At 35.6% G+C, this 26787-nt stretch overlaps 1 protein-coding gene across 4 annotated transcripts in view; it reads left to right on the plus strand.

Moving 5' to 3' along the window:
• Nucleotides 1–3632: 3632 nt before the first annotated feature.
• LOC138700032 (mitochondrial glutathione transporter SLC25A40-like) overlaps nucleotides 3633–26787 on the plus strand; it is a 40172-nt gene continuing 17017 nt past the window's right edge. For all 4 annotated transcript variants that reach the window (XM_069826323.1, XM_069826322.1, XM_069826325.1 and 1 more), the window contains exons 1-6: nucleotides 3633–4119; nucleotides 4264–4457; nucleotides 16658–16928; nucleotides 17169–17267; nucleotides 19409–19506; nucleotides 24900–24981. In XM_069826323.1, coding sequence (XP_069682424.1) covers nucleotides 4008–4119; nucleotides 4264–4457; nucleotides 16658–16928; nucleotides 17169–17267; nucleotides 19409–19506; nucleotides 24900–24981 — 856 coding nt within the window. In that variant the 5' untranslated portion in view covers nucleotides 3633–4007. The remainder of the gene's footprint in view (nucleotides 4120–4263; nucleotides 4458–16657; nucleotides 16929–17168; nucleotides 17268–19408; nucleotides 19507–24899; nucleotides 24982–26787) is intronic.

Below are 26787 nucleotides of genomic sequence, written 5' to 3' on the forward strand. Positions count from 1 at the left end.
CTCTCTACAAACTAAAGAATAAGGTCTTCAGGGAATTCCTTGAAAAATATACTCAACATACAATCCCGGATGAGTCAACACTTAGGAAGACGTATGCTCCATCCATCTACGATGAGACAATACAGAAGATAAGAGATGAAATTAAAGATAGTTCAATTTGGGTTTCCATTGATGAGACTCCCGACAAAGAAGGTAGACTTGTTGGTAATGTAGTTATCGGTTTGTTAAGTGAACAATATTCTGAACGAATTCTTTTACATTGTGATGTTCTAGAAAAGTGCAATAACAAAACTATAGTTAAACTGTTCAACGAAGCTATGGGTATCCTGTGGCCAAAGGGTATTATGTACGATAATGTGTTATTCTTTATTAGCGATGCTGCCCCTTATATGGTCAAAGCTGGACAAGCATTATCTGTTGTATATCCTAAATTGACTCATTTTACTTGTGTGGCGCATGCATTTCATCGTGTGGCAGAAGTGGTCAGAGACAATTTCCCTAAAGTAGATTTGTTGATTTCATCAGTGAAAAAAGTATTTCTCAAAGCTCCCAGTAGAGTTAACGTGTTGAAAGAAATGTACCCTGAAATTCCATTGCCACCAAAGCCAATTTTAACTAGATGGGGTACATGGCTAGAAGCAGTTGAATATTATGCCGAACATATAGACTCTATTAACAATGTTCTCCTTGCATTGGACTCTGAAGATGCAGTCTCAATTGATACTGCGAAAACAGTTACCTGTGACATAAGTGTGAAGAATGACTTAGCTCACATTCAGCATACATTTTCATGCATCATAAAAACGCTCAAAAGTCTCCAAAATAGGCACCTTTCACTATCTGAAAGTTTTCAAATTATAAATAGTACTGTGGAACAACTGAATCGTGGTAGAGGTAAAGTTGCAGATGCAGTAAGAGCTAAGGTGGACACTGTACTTTCAAAAAACCCTGGATATGAAGAACTACAAAAGGTTGTTGCTGTGATGAGTGGTGAATCAACAGTGAAGATTAACTTGGACTTATCCCCAGCAGACATTGTGAAATTGAATTATGTACCAGTTACTTCTTGTGACGTCGAACGCTCTTTTAGTCAGTATAAATCTATCCTCAGAGACAATAGAAGAAGATTCACTTTTCAGCACTTGAAAGAAATGTTTGTAACCTATTGTTATGGTAACAGACAATAAAAATTGTGTTTTGTTGAAACTACATTGGAAGATAAGGTACGTCCATTATATTTTTTGTTTAGTTTGATTAAAATGTACCAATATTTAACGTACATAGTCATTTTTTTATAATTTTAAGTCCATATTTAATTCCATATTTTGGTAAAAATCCATATTTAATTCCATATTTTGGTAAAAATAACTACATATATATTTACATATTTAATATATTTTTAGTCCATATAAATCCGTTCCCTGGGTAATACCAGCAATGGATACAATGGATACAATGGATACAACAAATAACGAGTTACCAACAAACGACTTTTTCGCGCGTCTCAGCTTTCATGGGCATAAGATACACCTACACGGTTCAATTTTCTATGCGTTTACCCATGAAATCTGGGGAGAATATTGAAAGTATCAAGTTGAAAACGAACGTTCAACTAATATGCTTGCATATTTTGTGTTATACATGGTGCGCCGTGTTGAACGTCAACCACGTCATCTTCACTACACACACACACACACACACACACACACACACACATATATATATATATATATATATATATATATATATATATATATATATATATATATTTATTTATTTATTTATTTATTTATGACCGCTAAACTTTACCATTGCCATTTATTTATTTATTAATAAGCGTAAATATTAAATATCAATCCAATATTTAGACCTACTTGATTCGCAAAATTGTGGTTGAACACTCCATAGACACTCGTATTTGCATCTTGCGATAATCTTCAATAAAGCTAATCGTAGGTACTTTTCGCCATTTTCAGCTTACTAGGTCCACCATCACCAAACAAAAGAATTTTCAGTTTATTCACGGCCACCTAAAATAATCAGCTGCTCGCTACATGGACATTGTTGAACGAATTATGCACAATACCCACCGCTGGTAGGTCAGCGAATAGGGATTATAAAGAATGGACACTGAGCGAATTTTCCTGTGTTTTGTTTCTCTGTGTGCCAGCGGCTAGTTCCACTTTCAAGCGCTAGAGGTAGTGTAATCGAGCATACGCTAAGATAATAATTGAGAATAGAATTAAGGCACAGGATCTGAACATAGCCTACCTTATTGCTTAATCCAGTAACGCTTTGCTTCAAATAAATTCAAGTTATCAGCTTTTCCTTATTTCTCAGTGACAAACTAGTTGTAACTTAATAATAATATTTTATATTTCAGATATCATAAATTATATTATAAAATAATATAATACATTATAAAATTAAGTATCGAATTCGTTTAATATTTGTATATAATATAATATAGGTATATGGTTTTACTTCTCGTAAGAGTTTTGTTTTTCCATTTTCAGCGCTATCAAATCATTACATATTTTAATTGTTGTTGGGGTCAACGTCTGAACTCTCATTATAAAGGAACTCTAGAGTCTAGACATTACAGTTAAAGAAGGATTTATTATTTTATGGATCCAATTTATTTTATTTGAGTACATAATGTACCTAGATGTATTAATTGTATGTGTTATATTTCCGCTGTGTCGACTGCTAGTTGGTGTGATGTCAGCGCCAACTCTAGGGAGAAAGCAGAATCTGACGTTCTAGCTGGCTTGAAGGTAATTGAAATCGGTCCGGCTACATCAAAGGTACCGACGCGAAGTGTCCATTCTTTATAATCCCTATTCGCTGGGTAGGTAGCTTTCAATTGCCGCATGCGCTCTCAATTTTAGTGGAAAAAAGCATGCACAATTGAATGCGTTTCGTTTACTCTTGAATGCTTAAAGTTGAAAGGAAAGTTGAACCGTGTACATGCACCTTTATGGTGTAAGAAACCCAAGAATAACACTTGTTCTTGATTACTGCGTGGAATCGTTTATAACTATGCTGTGTGTAGTAGTACCGGTAGTAGGCCTAGTAGTTTTTTTAATTAGTTATTTTTCGACGCTTTTTTAACTGCTATGGTTATAATTATAACGTTTGAATGAGATAAAGGTGATAATGCCAGCGAAATGAGTCCAGGGTCAAACGCCGAAAATTACCCAGCATCTGCTCTTATAGGGTTGAGGGAAACCTCCGGGAAAAGCGTCAGCCAGATAATTCGTCCCAATCATTATGATTCCAACCAGGATTTTAACCCGGGCCCGCTAGTTGCACGATCAGGCATGCTAACCGTTACTCCACAACGGTGGATTAGTAGCAAGAGGCCTATATATATGAAAAGTATTGGAAATGTTCAGAAGCAAATGTTGATTAATTGAGGAAGCTTATACGGTAATTAATACATTTTTAGTTTGGATAGTAAGCCAAACGGCAGGTTACAGAGAAACAACTTTAGAAAATTAATACGTCGAGAAACGGTCTGTAAATTTTCTCAAGGTTATCCACAAGCATGCACTTTCTATTCGAACTGGAATTAATGTCTAGTCGTCTAGATTGTACGAAAAATTATACAAATCAAGTAACACATGCTTGTGAGGCATTCTGTTGATATTTTAAACAGTTTCAATGGGTTAGAAATAAGTCTGTTATAATATTTAATCCAAATTCTACAGTAACTCAGTGGTTGTGAGGGTACAGTGGTAGTAGCATGTTACACACGTGAGTTGACACTGCTTCTTTGATTATAGTTATCGATGTTTGTGAACACTTCATATGTAATATCAAGAAAGCAGTGGTGTGAAAAGAAATATGGATTCTGTGTGTAGGGTGTCTGGTGTAATGAGTGCTGTTAATTGCATTACAATTCTTAAAATTTACAGTGATCCTTTGTGAAAGAGTATAAGAAGTTAAGAGAATCGTTTAAGCTTATGTATTGTAAGCAATAGTTTGTTCTGCTGTACAACGTTATGCCAAAAGTCGAGCCAGAATGCGAAGGTTTGGACGACCCACGATTTCGAATTACTATGACCCAACAAATGGCAGCATCATGTACCGGGGCCCTAATAACATCATTATTAAGTAAGTAGTATATGCATAATGTCATTATGGTTGCTATTATTCATTGTGTAACATTTTAAAATGCGGATGAGAACTGGCAACGATTTGTGTTAATGGTGGTAGATGAACAAATTAAGATTTTAAAATGGTTTGTTCGATTTTCAGTGACACCATTTGACGTTGTAAAAATTCGGCTACAAACTCAGCAGAAATCACTACTTTCAAACAAATGTTTCCTATACTGTAATGGACTTATGGATCACCTCTGCCCGTGTATAAATCCTAATGGACCAGCCCAGCCATCTCCCCAGGTGTCTCAATTTTGGTATCAGCGGAATGGTCACTTTACCGGGACCGTTGTAAGTTAAGGATTTTAGAAATATAAAATATAAATATGAAAAGAGATTTTGGCATTTATATGTCTGTAATGGTGTGGTCTTAATCTGATATCTATTAATATTGAGTGGTAGCCCTGTACCGGTAAAGCACGTGTTCGTTTAGAAGAATATATATTTAGGTATTTATTTACAATTGCATTACCAAATAAAGAAAGAATTTACTAATATGAACTACTTGGCTTCTAGTCGAGGGAAAGTAGCTGGATACAAGGTAGGTGTGGTGGGGGTAAAGGGAAAGAAAGGTATCCGTATTCTGAAATTTATCCCTGAATTTATCCCTGAATTTGTTCCGATGATTTCCCTTCCACACCTTCAGCTGTATCCTCTGTAATACCAACATAACTTTGGTGACATTCCGAAAGTTTCACGCTAGTGTTGTATATACGAATCTGTGATAGATTAGGTTAGGTTAGTTTAGGCTTTTATTATGCCTTGCATATACGCTAAACAAAGACTGGTGATTTTTTATTTTCTTATGTTGTCAGTAATAACGTAGTGCAATGGCAGGTTTTTGCTTCCGAAATCATCAGAACAAACTCAGCACTAGTTTCTCTGGTTTGGTTTCATTAGTCTTTGGTAACACAATTATAAAGAATTACCGATATTTAATACTACGTAAATATATATAATTCCATGTCATATTATTACACTGAAGTGCTATTTTCAACTCTACCTTCTTAAGTTTTAATGAAATTTGGTGAACACGTTACTTTATATATGAAATTAAGGTTCAGACCCAGAAACAAAATTTGAGAGAAAATTCAAGTGACCCAAATTTTGTTTCTGTTTCTGTATATAACAATATCTGGTGCCACTTTCCCTATCGCGCCTTATCATCACTCTCGCTACTACTGCTGCTGGTTCCCCGCACATATCCAATGACTGGCCACCCTCTTGAGAATATTATTAAATAAAATAAAGACTAGTAGGCCTAATGTGCATTCGACACATTCACACTTCGTAATATAAAGAGATACACATAGCCTAGGTTAAAATTAAGGCATAAGTAGAAATGTGCATTTGAAACATCCACAGTAAAATAACGACACAAATAGGGGGATTTTATTGGATACCCTACTAAAATAATACTTCATAAAATAAAATGAATTTAGTAATTTAGTAAATACAGTGTGTACAGATTAGTATATGAGGTTTCATTCTTTGCATAATGTGAAATCGGCAGAGTTCTTAGTGTGCACTCGAATATGTAATATTATGAACACTGGAGACCACAAATTCCACACGCACAGTTTCTGGATACCTGATGAAATACTTTCCTGGTGCAGATGTGATGATGAAAACCATGGATTGCCCCTCTCGTGTAGAGGTGGCGTAGATCATAGTTGGCTGCTTTCCATTCCTTGCTGGTCATGGCTGGAGTGTGGAAGAATTTTGGGTCTACTTCCGAGTTTTTCTGGAGTCGTTCGTCTAGGAACTTTATACTGGCTTGGGTTGGTGTTAAATTGTGGGTTAGCATCAGGTCTTCTATGAAAGATGTTCTGGCCAACTAGTATAAAAGTCTGGTTGGAGCAAACTTTGACATGCATAAAGTTCTTTTTGTGTATTTAGCCTTAACTCAGTCTAGAGTTTTGAGATTTTTGTGACTCAAGTATGGCCATATTATCTCAATGGCATATGATGCCACTGGAGTGACTTTCAGTTTGAACAGCGACATTGCGGTTCTGAGTGAGAGGGATTTAAAGTTTCCATTATGGCCTTTACCGCAGCAACTGTTCTGTCCTCGATATGTCTTGTGAATAACCTATGAGTTGAGTAACCTGTAATGTCACTCCTAAATACTTCTATGACTTGACTATTTCAAGTGTTCTGTTTCCGCAAGTAAATGTTTCTTTTAAAGATAGTTTTTCACCTTTGTGAAATTTCATTATCTTCGTTGTATTCTGGTTGATGTGCGTCTCATTCATCAGGGACCATTCTTTAGTTTATTAAGTGCCTCTTGTAGTGACACCCTGTTGCTTAATATGACTATGTCTGCATATAAGTACAGTTTTGTGTCTTCTGTTGTTACCTTCATGCATACTGTCTTCCTCCGACGAGTTTAGCGCTGGGACCTGAGGTATTCTTGCCATCGTTGCAGCGGGGGTTGCAGGTAGATTCTTTTGTTGCTACAGCCAAGCTGAGCCGAGCGGAGTGGGAAGTATTAATCGTCCAAAAATATGCAGTCTTCAGTTTGTAGTAGTGTGTGAATATTTCATATACATATTGTTTACCTAGGCCTATATGGTTTTGTTATTAATATATTAAATATATTGTTGCAATTTTTGCTCAGACATCTTCCTGATATTAGCTATGTTAATATTATATGAATTACTCGTATTAAATATTTCACCGTTACAAGTCATTTTTAAGGAAACATGCTGTGGAAAGGTTTTTGGTTTTATTCTATTGGAATTTTAGAATATGTGTGATTGGTATAGTGAAAAACAGATTGCTATAATGTCGTGCGAAAATCATTTGTTGGTGGTATCTTAAAATGCAAATCAAGTAATTTTACTTCTCAAGTGAGTTCAGCAGTACAGTATATTTAAATTGATTACTTTACAAATTTAATTCAATTCTACTAATCATTAAATTTTATAGTATGATTCTTCTTTTCATTTATATTATTGTAGTTGTATTATGATTTTTCTTTTTATTTATTTTATTGTATTTGTATTTCTGGTGGTGTGATGGCCTTAACTTCACCAGAATAAATAAATAAATAAATAAATAAAATTTTCTACAATACTTTCCTTCTCTGAACATGTAAGTACGAATGGTTGTATCTCTATCTCGCCAAAAATACGTTAGAAAACTAATAGGCATACTGTTCTCATAAATTGGGAGAATGTTTTCAGTATTCAGTACTTCCTTCCAGACTGCTGCTGTCACTGTTCCCTCCCACTCCAGTACCGCGCTAGATTAGTCAGAACCGCATTTCTCTCAGCACTAAACTCCTCAGAGGATGACAGGTCATGTTGAACAGGATCAGGCTCAGGGGCTTACCATGTAAAACGCCATTTGTTTGTATGATGTCTGCTGAGTCTAGGAAACTATCCCTGACGTTAATTATATTCCTTTCCATGAAGTTGATTATCAGGCTGAGAAAATGATCTTCTAATTCGAGAGCTGCTTCGAGTTTCGTAAAATAAATACACAATTAGTAATCGTTAGTTCGGAATTACTGAACCATGCCAATTGCACAAACAATGAGAAACTGGGATGTTGCATGTGGTGTGCAGTTCCTTTCTCTTTTCACCCCCACCCTTACAAACCAACAGACAATGGAAGACACCCCTGCCATTTCTCGTCATTCCATAGTGAACTTAAGTAGAATAATTTTCCCTCATCACACATCTCTTTTCATTAGCTCAAACGTTTAGCGCGTAGTTAGTTTACAGTTAGAATCTTCAATAGACAGGTTAACAGAAAAAAGTGAAATTTTACACGCATTTCTAACAAAAGCCATCATAACCAGTGAACATACAAAAATGGTTTATGATTACCTAAAAGAATATAAAACTAGCCTTCTTTCAATATATAAATACAACATAATATTCTTAAAAATGCTCATGAAAAATAAATAAAAATTTTCACTTACGATTTAAAAAAAAAGAGGCACAAGTACATAGTTAAAAAATTATATTTTAATGGATAGCTACAATTATGTAGATGTAAATACAGCCAAGCAACAACACACTCTAACCGTAGACATGGGAACTAGGTGTATACGTTAATGCTCTACCGATGCATGTTTAACATATATAAGTTTGATTTTAGAACTCTCAATATTTTTGGAATTAGGCTATTATTTTATAGGCCTACATTAAAAATGACAAGTTCTTAAATTATTCGTATGACACGTTTTCTTTTCTCACATTCTGCAGGTAGGAGACTTGTAAGTTCTTCCCATAAATTGTTGTTCAGTCACCTATTCGAAGACAGGTCTGATCCTCATAAGTGACACCAATAAGGCATTACTCATGAGGCAATTAAACAAGGAGATAATGGGGTAGGATGGTCATTTCCTTTCCCCCTCCATTGCATACGAGGAGGGACCCAAAAATAACTGGAATGTTTTTTTTTTTAATTTTTAATTTTTTATTTATTTATTTATTTTTTTTTTTTGCATTTTTATTGAACTCTACATTCACATTACTTTAGTCCCCTTCAAAGTGTTGTCCATGTGCATTAATGCACTTGTCCCAATGCTTTTGCCACTGCTGAAAACAGTGCTGGAACTCTTGAGGCAGGATACTGTTCAAAGCTGTTAGCGTGTTTTCTTTGACGTCATCCACATCACTGAATCGCTTTCCTTTCAAACATTTCTTCATCCGTGGAAACAAAAAAAAGTCCGACTGAGACAGATTAGGTGAGTAGTGTGGATGAGGCACAAGCACCATGTTGTTGTTTATCAAAACTTGTTGGACCATCAGAGCTGTGTGGGCTGGAGCATTGTCATGGTGAAGCAACCAGTTCCCATTTCTCCACATTTCAGGCCGTTTTCGTCGCACACTCCCTCGTAATCTTCGTAACACATCCAAATAGAAATGTTGGTTCACTGTTTGCCCTGGCGGAATTAACTCTTTGTGGACAATGCCATTCACATCAACAAAACAAATCAACATTGTTTTCACATTGGATCGCACTTGACGTGCTTTCTTGGGTCGTGGTGAATTTGGAGTTTTCCACTAGCTCGATGCTTGCTTTGATTCTGGCTCATTCCCATAACACCAAGACTCATTCCTATCACAATTCTTTTAAGAAAATTTGGATCGTTCTGCACTTCACTCTTCAAGTCACTGCAAACTGTCACGCAGTTTTCTCTTTGGTCATCTGTGAGCAAGCGAGGAACAAATTTTTCATACACCTGTCTCATGTGCAAATCTTCGGTTAAAATTCGCTGGACCATGCTCCATGACAGGTTCATTTGCTCAGAAACTTCGTCAATGGTCTTTCAACGATCTTCATCAATTGCACGTTTGATTTTGGCAATGTTTTCGTCATTTCTTACTGTCAAAGGATGCCTGGGACGTGGCATATCTTCAGTTGACATGTTGCCAGATTTGAAATGGGAAAACCACTCGTAGACCTGTGATTTCCCCAAAGCATCATCATTAAAGGCTTGCCGAAGCATCCCAGCAGTCTTGGCTACAGTTTTCCTTAACAGAAAACAAAATTTGACACACACTCTTTGTTCCTTGTGGTCGGCCATCTCACTAATTGCCAAACTGTTGAAACAGGAACCCAAACAGCACAGCACCACAAACAAACCACTTAACTCAGACTGACGCCAGCTCACTAACGGTCGCAGGAGACCCCAAACTAACAGTACAACTCGTAACTACAAAGCATGCGCGCGCAACAGTTCGGTTCCGGTTACTTTTGGGTCCACCCTCGTACATCGCTGACTGGTTACATATATTTCACTAATCAGACAACTGTTTTTCCTTTGACACATAGGCCTATCATCAAGTCAGATGTACTTCCTGATAATATATGTACATAGTTAGCCAGAATCTCAGAAATTAGCTTTGCAAATCAACTTGCATCAATACTGACTACCTAGGTAATATACCTGATGTCAGGGTATGCATAAGATGGTGATGGTCTTCTGGTGTGTAGAAATATAATCTTCACTTGGTCTGATTTTACTTCTTCTGTATGTAGCATATATTTCAATCCACCAGTTGCCCCTGTCACTAGAGGCCATAAATTCACTTATGTTGTCACAATCAAGGTTATCATTGAGGACATTATTTTCTTCTTTAAACTGTTAAGAATTTGAATAAATTTTAGTTCCCAATCTGTTTGCATTGATGGAAATGAAAACATGAAGCCCTTGAGTTCTTATATTGTATGAAATATACACTTATTTTAATTAAATTTTCAACATTTTCTTATGATTGACATATTGTCAACCTCTTCACACATTACGGGAAAGTAAGTGCCCTGGACATCTACTGTGGGAAAATGGTAGCCTGGCCAAAGCTTACAACTGTACATAATTACTGAATATTCAAAATTACATGATTTTACATTTTCTAGACGCCAGGTATATAGAGTCATAATTTGATCACTCTATGGTCTGGTCTATATAGATTAGCTCGTGCTGTTAAACATTCTGTTGTTGCAGGAAGACTGTCACAAAGATCTTTCCAAGGGCTGTAGCATAAAAATGTCATTCAGCATGCATTCCAAAATCTTTCTGATGATAGATAAAGTTCACGCAATTCTTTTATTTTTATATTGTGCTGCACAACCATCTGAAAAATTACAGTATGTGTTTAGGTTTGACTTGGAACTTTCTGGTCATGTATAGCATTAAATGTCTCTCATAAATTTGCACAGATGGAATATCATGATTTAGATTGTCTGATATGACTACTTATAGCTAATATGATTTGAAGTGGCAACTGGACATCTGAAATAGATGACAAAGAGATGAATTGTAGCATCTGCAAAATCAGACAACACACTATACTCAGAGAATTAAGAATTAAGAACACTGAACAACATGAAATTTTCCAAAACATAAAACATTGACATGTTCATGGTTTTATGTCCACTGAATGTGAAAATGTATTAAGTACTTTTCCTTGTACTACCTAAGATTTTACTATTATTATTATTATTATTATTATTATTATTATTATTACTACTACTACTACTACTACTACTACTACTACTACTACTACTACTACTACTACTACTACTACAATATCACATTTTTCTGCAATCACAGCACAGAAAGGGTAGGGCCTATTGTTTGACTGTGGGCAAGACTCTGGCTTGTAAGGATTTATTCACAAAGGACATCCAGCAGTGAACCTGCTGATATACAGGAAGGTCTTTTAACCATTAGGGAAATGCCAGACTGTAAACATAGATAAGTGTTAGCCTCGATGTCTCATAAATATGTTTTGTTGTGTGTGGAAAATTTACTACTATACCTCAAAGAGAAAATATTACTCCTTTGATTAAGAAAACAAACAATTGTATTTTGATTTTAAGTTGGGTGATGATGGTAATGATAAAAGTTTCGCACCTAATGTGTGTTGTGGTGGATGTTCACAAAATTTGAGAGGTTGATTAAATGGTGGGCTACTTGTTCTTCTATACCGTTTGGCTTCCAATGATATAGTCAGAACCGAAGGATCATGTCTTGGACTGTTATAAACAAACATTCCATAATCTATTCTGATTTCCCTTTAGCCAAAAGGCCTATTTAGTACAGTGATTTCCTTCTGATACCAACATCACCTTAAAAATGATCTCACTTGAGGAAGCCTCATACTCTTCCTCTGAGGCTGGAATTTCATTCCTGATTTTGATTTTGAATTTATAGAATCTAAAAACCCCTGTTTTATTTTACATTCAATGCTAAATGATCCTGAACAAAATCATCCACAGAACAAGAGTGGTAAGAACAGTAAGCCTCAGGCTGCAATGCAAGCCTTCGGGCCCTACCTCCATAAAAAGGAAAATGTATTTTGTATAACAGCTGATAAGCCTCAACGTACCAAATAAACACACACACAAAATCTAACTTTAGTCTTAATAACAGGGAGAAAGAAAATAACACCAATAGCAACTATGAAAACTATGACAAGCAGTAACCTGATACATTACAGAGTTGAAGAAAAAGATCTTCTTTATGAGAAATTAAGACCTTCTCCTATAAAAATCAATGACTGAGGTTTAATTAAAAGAACACAAGGTCTCTGAAAAGAATCCAAGTTTGATATCAATTGCCATTCTCGAGTTAAACATGTGCCTTATTCAGCACAGCTGGGAGTGGTGACGCCACGTCCACCAATCAACCTCATAGTTGGCCATGCAGCACTGTATATGAGCCGTTCAGAGCAGAAGTGGTGTAAGTCAATTTTTACTTACACCACTTTTGCTCTGAACGGCTCATATAAACTAGGTTAATGATTCCGTCGTTATTATACAAATTTAAATGACATGAATATATATTTTGCCTGTAAATGTATATACGAAGAACAGATAGATTGAGAGAGAGAAAAAAACAAAGAGAAAGTAGGAATTGTATTTTGTATATTATTTATTTGAGCCGTTCGGAGCAAAAGTAGTGTAAGCCAAAATTGACTTACACCACTTCTGCTCTGAACGGCTCATATAGCAGTAAGAGAAACACGTCTCAGCAACTAACATCATGCCTTGTTGTTGCTTTCTCGGTTGTAATAGTCACAGTGAGCTCGAGAGACCATGACACGAGAGAGAGAGAGAGAGAGAGAGAGAGAGAGAGAGAGACCAGGGCACAATAGTGAGAGAAAGGAAGAATATGAACGAAATTGAGACAAAGACCAAAATCAGAACGTCAGAAAGCGAGAGCGAGAGACTCGAAGACCAGGACAGGAGAGAAAGAGAGAAAAGCCGAGACATGAGAGAGAGAGAGAGACGACATATAGAGAAAGGAAGAATATGACAGGAATGAAAATGAGAGAGACAAATACCAAGACACGTCAGAGAGAGAGAAAGACCAGTATGCGATACACAGAGAGAGAGAGAGAAACTGAGAGATCAGGACACGACAAAAGGGACAGGGAGAAAAGACCAAGACACGACTGAAAGGGAGAGACCACTACATTAGAGAGAAAGAGAGAATATGTTATGAAATTGAGAGAGATACTAGAACACGTCAGAGAGAGAAAAAGGATATGACAGAAATAGGGAGAAAGACCAAAAAGACCAGACACGACTGAGAGAAAGACGAAGATGGGCAGAGAGAGAGAGAGAGAGAGAGAGAGACAGGCCAGGACATGACACACAGAGAGAGCAGAGAGAGAGAAAGATGAGCACACGTGGAGGGACAATATAATGGACACAATAATTATGATCCCTTTGATTGAGGTTCTGGCTGACATATATAATATCTATTATCAGGCAGTACATCTCATTTGACGATATGTGTCAGAAGAAGAACAATTGTTTGTAGCATCTGATGTCTGATTAGTGAAATATATAGCTAATCGGCGATGTATGCATTGGAGGGGAAAAGGAACTGGTCACCCTACCCCATTATCTCCTGACTTAGTTGCCTAATGAGTGATGCCTTATTGGTATTACTTTTGAGGTTCAAACCTGTCTTCGGACAGTTCACTAAACAACAATAATTATGAAGACTGTAAAAGACGAGGTATCATTGTCTTTTGAGGAGAACCCTTATGAGGTTAACATTCCAAAATGTATTTTGCCTATAGTTCAACCAGAATCAATTCAGGAATTGAGCCATCTTCAATGTTCTAGATTCGAAGAGCTTTAAATCATATTGTACGTAAAATAATAAAATATGATGTTCAGTCATAAATTTGTTTTAATTTTTCTGTCTGTCTGTCTGTCTGTCTCTCTCTCTCTCTCTAAATATATATATATATATATATATATATATATATATATATATATATATATAAGTATATTAAAGCTGTTGAAAGCAGAAGTTGTGTGAGTAATTTCTTTAACAGTCTGGGTGTACATGATAAAAAGTCCACCACTATGGAGTAACGGTTAGCATGTCTGACCATGAAAGAAATGAGCAGGCCAAGGTTCAAATCCTAGCTGGGACAAGTTACCTGATTGAGATTTTTTCTGGGATTTTCACTTAACCCATTGAGAACAAATTCTGGGTAACTTTCGGTACTGGATCCTGGACTCATATTGCTAGCATTATCACCCTCATCTCACTCAGACGTTAGATAACCACAGCTGTTGATAAAGTGTCGTAAAATATACCAAGTAATAAAATAATGTAGACCTAACATGATAAAAATATTTTTTCATATTTTATTGAAATAGTCTATTTTAATTGAACACGTTAATACTCAGTGGATAGTATGAAGGAGGTACAAATTGCTACTTTCTGCTATATTTTACAGAACTTTTACTTCAACACTTATTTACAATTTTTGACTTACACTCCTGCTTTCAGCTGTTCATTTATCCGTATTTATACTTTTTAACACCAGTATTGTGTTCCTCTTCATATTTTGATGTCTAGCTTTTGAACTGGTAGGGCTTAATTTTAGAAATATAAAAATCTATGCATTTATGCAATAACAATTGAATTATTAGCTACGACACGCCCTTACAATATGAACTCATACTGCACAGCAAGAGATTTGTGGTAGATGTGATGTCAGCAGTAAATTAGCTAATAACTTGCAACTCGACTCTTAGTCATTGCAGAAGAGTGCAGTTTTTTTTTCTTCTTTCCAATGCTTATAGCAGACAGGTAACTATAATCTAATATAACCCCAACATGTGATTTTTGGTCAGAGTGGGCCTTTAAGATTTCCACTTAGGATTTATTGGAACAGTTACTCAAATCCAACAAGGGATTGAACTACTCAAGAAGGATTTGTTAAAAAAATACACTAATTAAAACGTAGGCTAAATACTACATCCCTAAAACATAGAATCACTTCTACTTTCCATTAACTCAATTAGAATTTGAATATATTCATTGTATCTAACCTAAAATTAAATTAAATGAGTCATTCACAGATGAAATGAAACAAACAGTCCTAGAGATAATACAATACAGTATAGAACTACCAGGATGGGGGTAAAACCACGTATTTACTAAGTTACACATAAAATAAAAAATGAAAGCAGCTATAACCGAAGATTTTCGCATTATTCTGGGCAGTATGAGTTTTTGATAACTGTTGTTATTGCAATGAATTGTTAATGTGTGTAATTAAGAGTTGATCAAATAATATTACGTCTTGACATCAACAATTATTGTTCTTTGGATTGTATGTGTGCCAATTTTCTGTGTTAAAATATATAATGTAAACTTTTGTGGGCATGATTATAAATTAATTATATGTTCATTACTTACTTTCCAAAAGTACCTACGTAATAACAAAGTTATGTTTACATCTAGAGACAATTAATATTAGGTACCCTCCACAAAACTGGCTTGATTTATACACCAACGGATCCTTGATCTCCAGAGAACAAGGTGCCGGTGCAGGTGTTACGTGCTGTCTCTTCTCACTTTATAGATCTCTTGGAACAACAAGTTTTTATGGAGAAATCATTGCAATAAGTGAAAGTCTCAGAATCTTCTATGCCACATCAATAAATTTAAGAATGCAATTATATTGTCAGACTCCAAAGCAGCTATTCTATCAATAGTCTCTAAACACACACCTTCATCTCAAACAGCAGAAATAACTAAAATGCTCTCTCAATTAATATCACTCAATAAAAGAATTGTTGTTGTTGTTGTATTCTAATGCCAGGCGTTTGACAATAAAGTCATTTGACCTCTTGCACTCCAATATTTTTCAAAGATATTATCATGACCAGCCACTGAAGCACAGATTTTGAGGTGTTCCGAATCCATTTCTTGGTTTGAGTTGCACAATGGACAGTTAGGGGACTGATATATTCCAATTCTATGCAGGTGTTTGGCCAAACAATCATAGCCTGTTGCCAATCTAAATGCAGCTACAGACGATTTTCGTGGTAAATCGGGAATTAACTGTGGATTTTGATGCAGAGAGATAAAAGAATTTTATTCCAATGGATACCATCCCATTGTGGAATCCTGGGAAACGAGAGTGCGGATGCTTTAGCAAAGAAGGGCAGCACTGCTGCTTACAAACCTGTTACTAAATCTACGTATTACTCTCTGAAAAGATTTATTAAATCTACATATTTAGACTTCAACAAACAAAATTTTATAACACAATCTCAAGGGAAAAAATGGAACTCTCTGCATCATAATCCACAGTTAATTCTCGATTTACCACGAAAATCGTCTGTAGCTGCATTTAGATTGGCAACAGGCCATGATTGTTTGGCCAAACACCTGCATAGAATTGGAATGTATCATTCCCCTTACTGCTCATTGTGCAACTCAAACCAAGAAATGGATTCGGAACACCTCAAAATCTGTGCTTCAGTGGCTGAACATGATAATATCTTTGAAAAATATTGGAGTGCAAGAGGTCAAATGACTTTATTGTCAACCGCCTGGCATTAGAAAACAACAACATGTTTACATCTAAACTGTCTGGTGAAAACATCGAACTTATAGTTATTAGCATTAAGTCATTTTCGTAGCTCTACATATTGAAATTACTATGCGCATATAAATAGTTATTGTTTCATATTTTGAATTGCAGGATGCTTTTATGAAGATAACTCGTAATGAGGGGATATTTTCTTTGTGGAGTGGGTTGAGTCCCACATTAGTATTGGCTGTACCTGCTACGGTTGTTTACTTTGTAACATATGAGAATCTGCGTCTCTTCATCAAGGATAGACATGGTGGATTTCAACCCCACTGGGGTCCATTTATGGCTGGGTCAATAGCCCGCTTTTGGGCTGTAACTTTAGTTAGTCCTCTGGAACTAATACGTACAAAAATGCAATCCAAAAAAGTGAGTTACCAAGGTAAGTATTTTTTTTGATTAGAAACAGTTAAACATTATAAAAAATACATTTTCTGTGCTTTTAGACATTTCGAAAGCAACTTTTCATTGTTACTTCAGACTGCATATCTTACAAATTACAACCTATGTTAGTGTACTCACTATTCAGTGCCTGTGCACAAAACACCTCATACCGAATAATATTGCTACATAAATCAACTGTGTCCTGCAAGTCTCTTCAATCAAATGTTTGTTTGTTCAGAGATGCAGCAAGCATTGAAGAGTATGTTGCACTATCATGGCTTCCGTGGTCTGTTCAAAGGCCTTGGTTCTACACTTCTCAGAGATGTTCCATTTTCAGGTATGTATGACTTTATACTGTTCTTGTAGGTTGTTCCATTATTTACACTTTAATCATCATTTTCATTTCATCAATTTCATCTGCTACTATCATTCTGCTCTCCCCCTCCCCCTCTATCCCCCCAAGACCATTAGCTACATTTCTCCCTGTAGAGATAGCAAGCCCATGAAGGCTACCACTAACCTAAGTCAAAGGATAGCATGTCATAATTTGTATATGTTACTTCTATATGCTATTTACTTTTTAGCATGTCAGGAATAATCATGGACTTAATAAAAAGATTAAAGAACTATTCTTTGAATTTTGAATCCTGTACAGTGTAGTAATACTTAACCTTTTTAGTGTCGTGAGGTCGATCTTTCAGTCCATTGATGTTATGCATATAATATTGCCTATCAGTCGAATTTTGATAGACTGTAGGCTTTATATAGATTTTTTTCCAGTGCATAAGTGTTATATGAAACATGAGTAAAAGAATTCTTTTGTGTGTGTGAAATTTATGTAATTGCCATATTATTTGATGAAATACTATCAAAATATGTTATATTGTTTCCAGATGAGTGCTCTTTAATGTGTGACTTGTAAATATTTTTAAGATTCAGGTTTAGCATATACAAAATTATGATACATTTGAAACTAAAATTTTGAAAAATATTAGCCTCTGAAATTAAATTTAAATATGGAGGCCCCTAGCCAGGGTTAAGGTGAAGACCTCAACGACAGCGAAGGTGGAGATGAAGATCATCGGTACAGCGGACCTGGCGGAAGAGGCAATCCAAGATGGTATGTCTGTTCTCAGATTGAGCGGTACCTACTTGGGAATGGGCAGATGAGGCTCAAAGGTGCAGAGAAACCAGCTCATCTAGGGGAGGATACCCCAAAATCAAATCAGGGGTAGACTGGACTCTATAGCCGTAGTGAAGGCAACCAGTCTAGGGGACGGAAACCCCGAAATCAAATGACCTGGTCCTCCAGGTTGGGGGTTGAAACGTGAGGCTGACAACCTCACTTTTGTAAAAAAATTTTACCGTTGAGAAACCTAAAGAATGCAGCCGGATGGATTTACGGAAACGACCTGGCATTCAGGATGATCTAGTTAAAGCAGGAATTAAGAGATGGAGACGGAGAGCCCTAGAGAGGGAAGATTGGGCGGCAATTCTTAAGGAGGTCAAGGCTAAACTAAAAGGGCTGTATGACCACAGATGATGATGATGATGATGATGAAATTAAATTTACCGGTACTGTAAAATGAAAAGTATAAGAAGTGTCTACAAGTTTGTTCAGCAAGAAAATATTTCTTAGTTTTGTCCTCAGAATTGTAGTGAGTACGATTTGTTAAAGGAACACTTGCAATTTCAGGAAATTGTTTGTGGCATTTTATCACATTCTGTATAAATATGGCTGGCACTAAAAGGGATAATTTCGGTGATTTCTACTAAAAAAGGAGGACTATGTAATAAGAGAACTTGTGTTGCTTATTGCAATTATAATGCAAAAATTCACTTGTTCTGCATTGAGAATTGTTGAAGTGACTTTGTGGGAGAACTTTATTGAATTTAAATTTATAAAAATTGTTCTCTAATTAATTGTTTATTAATATTGTATAAACATACATGTTGGCTGCGAACTCCATATATTTGCATTACGTGATGATGATTATGGCAGGGATAGACAAAATTCCAGAATTTCCAGACACCAGCCCTTTTTTTTTTTTCTGGAGCTATCACATTTTCCCATACATGCAATGAAAAACCATTCGAGCTGAGATAAAGATACATATTTTACTAAAATGTATTGCACAGTGTTATAATTAAGTAATAAAACAGATTACACACTCGAACTTTTTCCTGGGACTACTTGTTGCACCTAACATATGTGTTAGTCATAGCAAAATAAAGGAAATCGAAGTCTTGAAAAAAAAACATTATAGCTCAATAAAGAAACTCGGGTGCCACATAAAAATTATAGATGCCATGGCAACCTGCCACCTAGGATTCATCTATCCCTGATCTATGGTATAATATTTAATTTAAATGCCAAGCATACTTATTGCATTTAATGATGAACATTATGAGAAGTATAATTTTTATTTACTTTATGTCAGTAAATTTAGTTACTTTTTTCTCTCTCTGTCCCACTAGGAATTTACTGGTTCCATTACGAAAAGATAAAAGGCTTATTTACAACAGGTGTGCCTTCATTTGGTGTAAGTTTTCTTGCTGGAGCTACTGCAGGTTCAGTAAGTACTCTCTATAATTTTTTATACTTAGTTCACAGATATTATATCCCAGTAAGTCAACCCATTATTATATCAGGATAAATATTATCATGTTATATATATAGATAGGGCCATTTAAAATTTGCCAGCACTTTGACTGGTGCTGGGAAGATCCACGCTGCCTGTTCCGTTACATGTGGGGTGATGACACAGTAGTTGGCTGGTGGGCAGCATAGTGTGTATTAAGAAAAGTAAATGCACAAGTTTTAAGATGTGATGTATAGGGACCGGATTTTTATGTAATATCAAGGTCTGAAATATGTACTTATTTATGTAAGAAAAATCATGAAAATATTTAATATCAATATCTGGCAGGTATAGGGTATGTAAGACTCTCCAGTTGTGATTTCATAGAGCACCCGAGTTTTTTACCGCATACTTGACACATTACTCTTTTTTCATCTGTAGTGAAAGCTTCGTCCATCACAATCCATGATTTTATTTTTGTCGTTAGGGTTGAAGATACAGGGGCCTTTTTAGATAGTTAAAAGCAATAGATAAACTCACTTGCACTTTATACTGTAAGTACTAAATCTAGAGAACTGAGTGAAATGAATGACACAACAGTACTGCAAGCACTGTTTCGTTTTACTGGATTAGGAGAAAATAAGAGAAGATGTGGGACACACGCATTTTAGCTGCTCCCTGTAAGAAACAAAGTACCTACTAAAACCTCAAACTATAGGCATTGACAAACTGTTGTTTGAAAAGTGACATTCTTGTCTCATACAGAAGAGTAGGATTATTCCAGCCGAGAACCATACTTTCCAATTGCTCGGAAAATCACATTTTTGTATAGGTCTACTAAATTTAAAGTAAAGAGGTCAAGCAATAATCTGAAAAGCTATTTATTTTAATCTTTCAACATATTTCCAGTTTGTTCCTTTACTTCAGCTTCTTTTCAAAAGTTGGCTACTTTATTGCGGCTAATGCCAGACCTGACACGGGTTTTCCCTGATAGGATTAGGAAGAGGGTGGGTAAGGTTGCAAATTGCATGGGAACAGCTTGTTAAGACGTTTGCAGAACAATTATAGTTCGAGGCAAATCATGTTGTCCTCATCCCACTCCACCACATGAAGGCAACGCTACTTTCTGAGTGATTTTTACAATACAAGGTAGTTGTATGAGAAAGGTTGCCTTTTGTTCACTCATATTTACAGTGGGTGGTATGGGGTGAGTGCCTCTATTACTTCCTGGAAGTAAGAATGTTGTGTTTCGTCCCGAAATATATCCTTTCTTGGGTAGGTAAAAAGGCTTTTTAAATCTGTGTATTTCAAATTGTAAACTTTCCCAGCAGAAGTTCCCCCCCCCCCTTTTAGAGAAGTAAAAATGAATAAAACCCCTAAATATGTAGATTTATGTAATATCAAGCCACAATATGTAATGTGGGGTAAATATGTAAAAATATGTAGTATCAAATTTTAATATATTAATGGTAATTACAAGATTTGCAAAGAATTGTTATTTATATACGGTTAGGTTGAAAGGAATATAATATGTAATTACATAAAAATCCGGTCTCTAGTGATGTATAGTGTTCTTTAATAAAGTAAATATGGTAAGTAATAATGTTGAAAATTAGGTAGATTTTACCTTTGGTCAAAGCAGTTGTTGAAAATTATTTCCACTTCTGAATGAAAACATCACATCAGCTAAGAAGATTTTCATACACCCTCTGCACCTCATTTTCTTTAATTTCACTTATCACTTGTCTGATTTAATTTTCCAGAGCTTCAAGAGCACGTGGCTTTTTTCTGTACATATTCTGCTTTTCAATATAGGAAAGGCAAGGATGCTGGCAGTCTGCTTAATATTGAAAGAGGGGGTTGGTTTTCTCAGTTGTATTCCTGACTTCTTGTTGGAAGCAGGTTATCACTATGGTGGGGTACACTGCTGAACAAAGAGTGTACTTTTCGAGAGTTCTCTCTTAAAAAAGAAATCGTATGAAAGAAGTGCACACAAATTTTGTCGTATCCCTGGTGCTACAGTACCTTCAAAACAATATATAACATATTTGCTTAAAGAGGATTGAAAATTTTTAACTTTATTCATATAAAGTTTTAGTAATTCATTACTTCACACCAGTTGATCTAACTACTTGTGTGAATGTCTATTGGTGGATGTTGCTATGTGTTCTCATGACAGTATGGTTGATTCATCTATTTTAATCATGACAGACTAAGTTTGGTTCCATATAAGTGTGTACATGAACTCACAGAATACAACGCATTGAGACACTGAAAATCTACATTCAGTTCATGAAGTATCTCTTCATGATTAAAAGGTGGGTATGTGATGTGGCATTAGTGCACACAGGATAATTGGCCCAAGGCCTATTTTCCTTTATGACGCAGTTAACTCAACATACTGCAGTCGAAAGTTTGAGGAAGAAAAACAGAGCCACAGCATAACTCATTTGGCTAAGGCGCTTATCTTCTGATCTGGAGTTGTGCTCGGGCGTGGGTTCGACCCCCAGTTGAGCTGATTACCTGGTTGGGTTTTTCCGAGGTTTCCCCCAACCATAAGGCGAATATCAGGTAACCTATGGCGAATCCTTAGCCTCATCTCGCCAAATACCAACTCGCTATCATCAGTTCCAGTGATGCTAAATAACCTAGTAGTTGATACAACGTCGTTAAATAACTAAGTTAAGAAAAACAGCAAGCCTACTTCCAGCAGGATAACGCCACTGCATATACAGCCCATTACTTATTACGCATGATCAATTAATTAGTCATTGTCTTTGGGCACCTTGTTCTCTTGATTTAAGTGTGAATGATTTTTATTTGCATAGAAATTTAAAGCAGAATGTATATAGAAATAATCCACGAACTCTTGAAGCTCTGGAAAATTAAATCAGACAAGTGATAAGCTACAGAAAATGAGCTGCAGGAGTTGTACGAAAATCTTCTACTCAGATGTGGTATTAGCATTCAGAGAAGTGTAAATAATTTTCAACAGCTTTGTTAATCAAAGGTAAGATCTACATGATTTTGAACATTATTACTTACATATTTACGTCATTGAAGTGTATATTACATCTGAAACACGTGCATTCACTTTCCTTCACTGTGCATTTATTTAATCTCATGAAGCTCTTGCTAATATTTGACACTTGAAACAAATTGTACATCTCGTTACTGGATCTTATTTGCCTTTCGTTATTTACCTAATGAGATCAATGAATCTTTACAAGATCTCTTTTTAAGAATAAAATTCTAATCATCTTTCGTAAATATCATATAGGAAATATGAAACATTGGAACATTTCATTAATCATAAATCCGCTAAAATAGTAGTTTTTCTTTCTAAATACATGCATTTTCAAGTGTGTAAATATCTGACAAAATATTAGTAAAATCTTAAATGATATATGAAGTTAGAATATTTTCAATGACATCATTCATAACAGCTATGTTTGCCATTTATTGCACTATAATGAAAACTTTGTATTCAAGCAGTGACTCGAAAATGTATTTGCTTCGTAAAAAATGCAGTTATAGGAATAGCCTACCTGCACTTGTACAGTAATTTTTTAATATTTATTGTTTCAGAGATTAATTTATTATGAGTGTAATAGATAACATGCCTATAATAAAGTCGACGATTTTTTGGGTTCTAATGTAAACAATGAAATTGTATTAATCCGTCATAACTACGGCCTAACATTTGAGCTCATAGATGTGAACACATATGCTTTTTGAGAATTTAGATTGTGCCAAAAAGAACCAGAAGTTTTGAAATTGTAATAAGAGTAAACTAAACTTTTATTATCTTAAAGTGAAAGCATAGTTTTGAATAAGTCTGGTTACATTAGCGTATACATTGCTTTGTGAATAATAATAAATAATAATAAAAAAGTTCTTTAATTCCGTGTGGAACATAGGACCTCAATGAAACCTCGCCACTGATCTCATTCTTTTGTTTCCCTTCAGGTCTTGCTAACAGTTCTCTTTTTCTATTTTCCGTCTTTATATAGTCCAGGCTCGACCCCTCCTCCTGTTCTTTTTCCCTGGAGGTTCCAATCTAGTGCCTCTTATGGTGTTCTGTTTAAGATGTGTCTTATCCACCTCCATTTTCTTTTCTTATGTTGGTCCTTAACGGGAATCTGGTTTGTAGCCTTCAAGAGAGCTTTGTTGGAAATAATATTGCCACATTCTTCCCTTTATGCTTCTCAGACACCGATTAATAAAGGTTTGGATGCTTTGGTTGATGCTCTGGGTCATTTTTCATGTCTTGCTACAATATAACAGGACTGATTTAACATTGAAATAAATTGAAGATTCATAGTTTTATCTTTTGCAGGATTTGTCTAGATTGCCGAGTTGGTCACAGTTGAGCAAAAGCTTCTTTGGCCTTGTTTATTCACCTCTTCACACTGAATGCCCCTCCATCTTTGTTGTTGATACTTTCCAAATAACACAACTCTTTGGCCCACTCTATATCAACACCATCAAGTGTCAGCTTCGAATCATTACAATCATTTGTTCAATGGCCTTGGTCTTTTTTTTTATTATTAATTTTAAGTCCTATTTCCTTAACTTCTACTTTCAGGTCCCTCAGTTTTATCTCTATGGCCTTAAAACTCTCTGCTAGCAGGCATGGGTCATCTGCAAAGTCTAGTTCTAACTGGTAATAAAGCCCCCCCCTGGATGCCTCAATGTCAGTTTGATGCCACTCGCAGCATGCTGTCAAATGTGTTAATGAACAGTATAGAGGATAAAAGGTACCCTTCCTTCACTTTCAACACTCCAGTGATTGGTTGGGATAACTTTCCTTTGTGTCACACTTGGCAAGTGTACTCATTGTCTTCGTAAGTCAAATAATTTTTGTGGGATGCCAAATGTTGCCATTGCAGCCCACACATTTTCTCTGTTAAGAGAGTCAAAGACTTTCTCAAAGTCAGTGAAGATCGTAATGGAGTGCTGCCTGGTATTTGAAAAATTGTTCAATTATGATCTTTAATGTATTGATCTAGTCCATGGTAGATCATCATCCGTGAAATCCTGCCTACTTCTGTTTGAGCCTGCTGTTAACAGGTCTTTTGATTCTATTCAGAATTATTCTAGAAAACACTTTTCTGCAAAGAGGCAGTAGCGTGATGCCTCTCCAGTTACTGCATTTTGCGAAATCTCCTTTCTTGAGGAGTTTAATGAGAATCTCTTTCTTCCATTCCTCATGTAGTAATTTCTCCTCCTCCCATATGATCTTCAGTAGTAGTTCTAGCTACTGTGATGTTAATTTTAAGGATGGAGCTGTTGAGTATTATGTTACAGGGTAAATCAGTTTTGGGAGGGCACTAATTGACGCAGTTAAAAATTGTGAAATAATAACAAGATGATTACTATTTCAGATTGCAGCAATTGCAACTAATCCATTTGATGTAGTGAAGACACATCAGCAAATTGAGCTGGGCGAAAAAGAAATCTACTCAGGTAACTGATGTTCTGCAAGAACTATTAATTTTGTCTCAGATATTAATGTAGCCACCTAATGATGTTCATTATGGAGGTTATTATTTTCATCATCATCATCATCATCATCTTCAGCTTTTTTTTTTAGGATACCATCTAGCTGATCCTCTTTATGGGCTATGCCCTGTACATTCCATGTAGCTAATTTTATAATATTCTCTTCTTTCCTTACATGGGTATATAACTGTAAATCGACATCTACATTTAAATACATTAGTCTTTGCAGATGACGAGTAATTTTAGCCTCTAGAGAAGATGACCTACAATGATCTGTACATAATTTTAAATCAATAGCAGATAGGTATTCAATGGAAATTTCTGTAGATAAATCTGAAGTTACAAACCAATACTACCAAGCAAAATTTGTATCAGTAATCAAGTATTAGAAAGAATAAATGAATTCAGTTATCTTGGTTATAAAATATCATTTATGGAAAACATATTTAACCAATATTGCTTTGCAGTGTCTACCACGATTAAATCTCTTGAAGATAATAGGTAATAAGAAATGGGTATCAGGTATCACGACAATGCTTCTGTTTTATAATGCTTATGTTGTTGTTGTTGTTATACGATCAAAATTGACCTATGGATGTGAAATATGGGGAGGAGCATCAGCAACTCATTTACAAAAAATTTCTATTCTTCAAAATTCAGCCTTAAGATTATGCCTAGGAGTGCCAAAAACCACATCAACTGTTACCCTAGAAATTGAATGTAATATTCAACCAATCAGACACTATGTATTAAAAAAGGATCTAAAATACATTTAAAATTGCAAGCCTCCTCCATAGTCAGATGTTCTTCAAACTGTCAGATAATATCCTGTGTAATTTCTAAAAAATTAGCAAAGAAGAAATACCAGTCTATATCACAGACACATTCATTGCTAAAACTCCAATTGTGAACGAAATTCCTCCATGGAAATGGGTGATTCCAGAACATAGCATACAAATTCCAGGAAATCATTCCAAAAATGATCCTCCATACATTCTTAAGTTAGATGCCATGGAACTAATCTGCAGCACATATAAGGATCACCTTCAGATTTATACAGATGGATCTGTAAACCCTGATGATGGGACATCAGGAGCAGGGTATTATATTCCAAAATATCAACGAAGTTACTTCATACCATGTTCATCCTCCTCCAGTCTTGATACTGAATTGCTAGCTATTGATGCTGCTCTTCAGTGTGTTACTCAAATTTCTGAAAAATCTATTTGCATACTTTCCAGCTCCAAGGGAGCTATATTTCATATAATCAAATATGTACCAAACCTGTACGCACATAGAATTATTCCAATTCAGAAACAACTTAGTAAACTAAAAGAACACCAAAAGGAAATAACATTTCAATGGATACCTAGTCATTGTGGTATACCTGGAAACGAGAAAGTCGATAATATTGCAAAACAGGCAACATATTTGCAACCAAGACCTCTTCAAGTGATATCTCTATCCAATGCCTTTGCTTCAGTAAGGTGGCCATTTCATAAACTTATGGATCTTCTGACAAAGGAGAAATTTTACAGTCCGTTCAAAAGAAACCAAATGACCTGAAAATGTACAAAAACTTGACATGTTGAAACATTTTTAACAAGAGCCAGAATAAGTCACATTGTCACACAGTTGTACCAACACCGATTTCACCTTTCTGATACTCCTACTTGTTTGTGGTGTAATAATCATGATCAAGATCTGGAACACATTCTTCTATACTGTCCATCCATAAACCACAAAAGAAGTAAATTAAAATCATCAGTA

Source organism: Periplaneta americana, chromosome 5, assembly GCF_040183065.1.
Source record: "Periplaneta americana isolate PAMFEO1 chromosome 5, P.americana_PAMFEO1_priV1, whole genome shotgun sequence".
Classification (NCBI taxonomy): domain Eukaryota; kingdom Metazoa; phylum Arthropoda; class Insecta; order Blattodea; family Blattidae; genus Periplaneta; species Periplaneta americana.